Here is a 4,523-nt window from a genome sequence, read left to right on the forward strand (position 1 = left end):
AGAAAACAAAACCAATCAATCAATAAATAAAAAGAGAATAAAAACAACAGTAGGTCTGAGAGACAGTTCACTTGATAAAGTGTTTTCCACACAAGCGTGAAGACCTGAGTTCTATCCCCACACCCGGGTAAAACAGCCAGGCTCGGCACTGGAGAGGCAGAGGGAGGTGGAGCCTGTTTGATGAGTTCCCAATTCAGGACGAGACCGTCTCAGAAATAAGGTGGGGCTGCCGAGATGGCTCACAGGTAGAAGCATTTGCCGTCAAGGCTGACAAGCTGAGTTCACACCCCAGAACCCACAGTGTAAAGAGAAAACTGACTCTTCTGTTGTCCTCTGGCATGTGCCATGGCCCATGTGCTTACACACACACACACACACACACACACACACACACACACACACACACATTTAATTTGGAGGGGAATTAGTTGTCCCCTAAGGAATGACACCCAGAATTATCCTGCGGCCTGTACACACACATGTACAGACATACACGGACACACCCATCCTACAGAAACACATAGAGCAAAGGAGCCCAGCACCTGTCCAATTCTGCTCTCTGCCTCCAGTGGTGGCCACCATGAGGGACCTGGGGAAGAAGGAGCCATTGGAGGCAGCTGCTGGAGAGGCTCTGGGGAAGACACTCAGCGTGGCCCAGCTGGACGTGTGCAGTGACGAGTCAGTGGCTAACTGTCTCAGCCACATCGAGGGAGGCCGAGTGGATGTGTTGGGTGAGACTTGGAAGCCTCTGGGGGCACCCACATATACATATCAACTCAAGTATTTACCCTCAGCAAGATGACAACTTCTAGCCCTGGGTAAAGGGGTAGACCAGTTGGCCAAGAGTCAGGAGTAGCAATCTGCTAATTAGAGATGCCAGACTTTGGGGGAGGGGCTGCATGGGAGAGACGTCCTCACATAAAGAGAAAATCATATGTGGTTGGGAAAATTACTTCAGTGAGTCATGCGGAGACAGGAGGATGATGAAGCGGCCACTCATGTCCTCATGGAGCCTGCTAAGGCGGGTGGGTCTGGCCATCTTGGTGCAATTTGGGGGAAGACAGGAATTGCTCATGGATGGTATGACAAGGATTTGGTTTCTCATTGCTCTTCCACCCACTCTCCCAGGCCCAGAGGCCTGGACGAACTCCAAACTGCTTACTACCACCTAGATTCCACATGTCTCCTCCTAGACTTGTTCTGAGGACTCAGGTCCTGGGGTTGACCTCAAACAACACTCTCTGCACACCCACTTAGTGAACAACGCAGGAGTCGGCCTTGTGGGGCCCCTGGAGGAACTCAGCCTCGCTACTATGCAGAACGTGTTCAACACCAACTTTTTTGGGGCTGTCCGTCTGGTCAAAGCTGTGCTTCCAGGCATGAAGAGGAGGCGACAGGGACATATCGTGGTCGTCAGCAGTGTTATGGGGCTCCAGGGTGAGTCTGGGGACCCCCCCATCCAGGATTTGAAGGGTAGCAAGTAAGTTTTAGCTCATAGTCCAAACAAACTTGTCTTGAGAAGGATTCTGAAGCCCAGGAAGGAAATGTTCTGGGATTGACTTCCTTTTACCGTCCTGGTGTAAGAGAAAGCAGTAATGGGATGCATGTCATAGACCACCATCCACATCCCAGAATCAACTCCACTTCTGGATACACCTGATACAGTCTTCCACTCACACCCCTGAAATCCAAAAGAACCATCAGAGCCCCTCCTCCTTGACAAAAGCCCCCATCAGGCCCTAGGGATGTAGACAGTGTTGGAATTCTGAGACTCAGCAGAAAAGACAGAGAAGGATTTGTGATGTCTGCCATGGACCTACTCCAAAAGCCACCTACTTGTTGTCATCTATGCTCATGGGATCTTCTTTCTCCTTGAATCCTTCTAGACTCCCTCCCCTCCTCCTCCTGGACATACTCTGTGATATGACTCCTTCCCCAGCCACCCTCCAATTGCTCTGGCTATGGAGAAGAATTAACAAGTCACTGTACCCATGGACCATGAGGATGCCATAAGTAATGGACCATGCTATAGATGGAGGGAAATAGGGCAGTTTGCTGGGAGCAGGTAGAGCTGAAGGGTGGTGACACGTTATCCAGAATGATCTCATCCTATGCTATGTGTGCCCATTGCACAATTCCATACACCCATGATCCTGTCCCCTCATTCAAATGCTCAAATCCTCCTTGCTCTGTGTTCCAAAGACCTCATCACGCCGGGACCTACAAAGTCTATCCCTGGCACACACCCCTGAGTCCTCCCTCCCCTCCCCTTCCAGGTGTCATGTTCAACGATGTCTATGCAGCCTCCAAGTTTGCCCTGGAAGGATTCTTCGAGAGTCTCGCTATCCAGCTGCGACAATTCAATATCTTGTGAGTCGGGCACCTAGGCAGCCACGGGAAAAGGGAAATGGTGATGTGGGAAACAGTGAAGAGCGATGTGGGAAACAGTGAAGAGCAGAGTGTGGAAGGCAAGTTAAAAGAGCAGGGCACTAATGAGGCCCAGCCCCTTGCTGAGGACTGGCAGACAGTCAATGGTTGCTTGGGAGGAAGAGAGATTTCCTCAGGGGTGTGGCCACTGGTGAGGAGCCCACAGCCCTGGGAACAGCCCCTCACTCACGCTCTGTAAGCAACCCCCATGAAACTCGCTGGGTCACAAAAAAGAAAAAGACATGAAGATGGACGTGAGGGCTAGTTGGAGGAGGGAGGGGTCAGCAGGAGTGGGAGGGATGAAAAGAGGTGAATACGATCAAAGTACATTATGTGCAGAAGATACCCATTATTAGCCGGGTGAGGTGGCGCACGCCTTTAATCCCAGCACTCAGGAGGCAGAGGCAGGTGGATCTCTGTGAGTTCGAGGCCAGCCTGGTCTACAGAGCGAGATCCAGGACAGCCAGGGCTGTTACATAGAGAAACCCTGACTCAAAAATATTTTTAAAAAAGAAACCCATTATTATGCATAATTAATACATGCTAATGAAAGCCTTTTTCAAAGTGGGAGGAGGAGGGAGGCAGGTGGGGAAACAGGCGGAGGAGGCGACTGAGAATGAAGAAAGATGGAGTAATACAGAAGAGGGCGGGTCTACAGCTTAGCAGGGCACTTGCCTAGCGTGCGAAAGAGCTTAGGTTCAATCCATCCCAGTGCTGCAAAATAATAACAACAATACATACTAAGGGGGGACCTGACCTTGTAGCACACAATGTCCCAGCACTCAGGAGGCAGAGGCAGGAAGGTGTCTGTGAATTCAAGGTCAGCCTGGTCTACAGAGTGAGTGCTAGGACAGCCAGGGCTACACAGTGAGACCCTGCCTCAAAATAACAACAACAATAATAGTAATGACATCTGGGGGAAATGAGTGAGGGCAACAGGACAGTGAGTGAGTTTGCAGAAGCCCCACATCCAAGCCTTGGCCCCCTTCCCAGCATCTCAATGGTGGAGCCAGGCCCGGTCGTCACTGACTTTGAAGGAAAACTCCTGGCTCAGGTTTCCATGACGGAGTTTCCAGACACTGACCCTGAAACCCTGGGCTACTTCCGGGACTTGTACCTCCCAGCCTCCAAGGAGCTCTTCCGCTCTGTGGGACAGAGCCCAAGGGATGTGGCTCAGGTGAGTGGACAGACACTATGGCTCTAAATGTTGGAGAGCTCGGTAAGTCCTAGAACTCAGCGTCCCCTCCTACAGGTCATTGCCAAGGTCATCAGTTCCGCCAGACCCCCACTCCGCAGACAGACCAACGCTCGCTACCTCCCACTGACGGTGCTTAAGGCCATGGACCCCTCTGGAAGCCTGTATGTGAGAACTGCCCACAGGCTCCTTTTCCGCTGGCCTCACCTTCTCAGCCTTGGTCTTCGATGCCTGGCCTGTGGCTGCCTCCCAACACGTGTGTGGCCTGGATGAGCGGAGCAGAACTGGCCCTTCCCACCCTGGGCAGCAGGGTTCTGCCCCTAGATCATACAGACTCACTCGTTCACTCATCCAGGCCCTTGGGGAAAAAAAAAATGACAAGATCTCACTGTTTAGCCCTGGAACTCACTATATAGACCAGGCTGGCCTCAAATTCGCAGAGATCAGGCTGACTCAGCCTCCCGAGTGTTGAAATTAAAGGCGTGCACCACCACACCCAGCTAACATTTTTTTTTTTTTTTTTTTTTTTTTTTGGTTTTTCGAGACAGGGTTTCTCTGCGGGGGTTTGGTGCCTGTCCTGGATCTCCCTCTATAGACCAGGCTGGTCTTGAACTCAGAGATCCGCCTGGCTCTGCCTCCTGAATGCTGGGATCAAGGGCATGCCACCACCACCTAGCACATTTTTTGTTAATATGTTTGCTTGCACATGTGCCGGGGTGCCCGCAGTGGCCAGAAAAAGGCATTAGATCCCCTGGAGCTGTAGTACAGTCTGTGTGAGATGCCCGGCATGGGCACTGGGAGCTGAATGGTCCTCAGAGGACCGGCCCTCTTAGCCACTGAGTCACCGCTCCCACCCAAACCTTTTTTTTTTTTTTGCAAGTGTATGCATGTGTGTGTGTGT

The 4,523-nt window shown here is 51.6% G+C and overlaps 1 protein-coding gene across 1 annotated transcript in view; it reads left to right on the forward strand.

The window, feature by feature from the left end:
• Rdh8 (retinol dehydrogenase 8) overlaps positions 1-3,895 on the forward strand; it is a 7,442-nt gene extending 3,547 nt beyond the window's left edge. The window contains exons 2-6 of the mRNA XM_052726231.1: positions 570-731; positions 1,258-1,437; positions 2,277-2,370; positions 3,421-3,604; positions 3,680-3,895. Coding sequence (XP_052582191.1) covers positions 570-731; positions 1,258-1,437; positions 2,277-2,370; positions 3,421-3,604; positions 3,680-3,895 — 836 coding nt within the window. The remainder of the gene's footprint in view (positions 1-569; positions 732-1,257; positions 1,438-2,276; positions 2,371-3,420; positions 3,605-3,679) is intronic.
• The last annotated feature ends 628 nt before the right edge of the window (positions 3,896-4,523 follow it).

This window comes from Peromyscus californicus, unplaced genomic scaffold, assembly GCF_007827085.1.
Source record: "Peromyscus californicus insignis strain IS unplaced genomic scaffold, ASM782708v3 Scaffold_11__1_contigs__length_118956290, whole genome shotgun sequence".
Classification (NCBI taxonomy): Eukaryota; Metazoa; Chordata; class Mammalia; order Rodentia; family Cricetidae; genus Peromyscus; species Peromyscus californicus.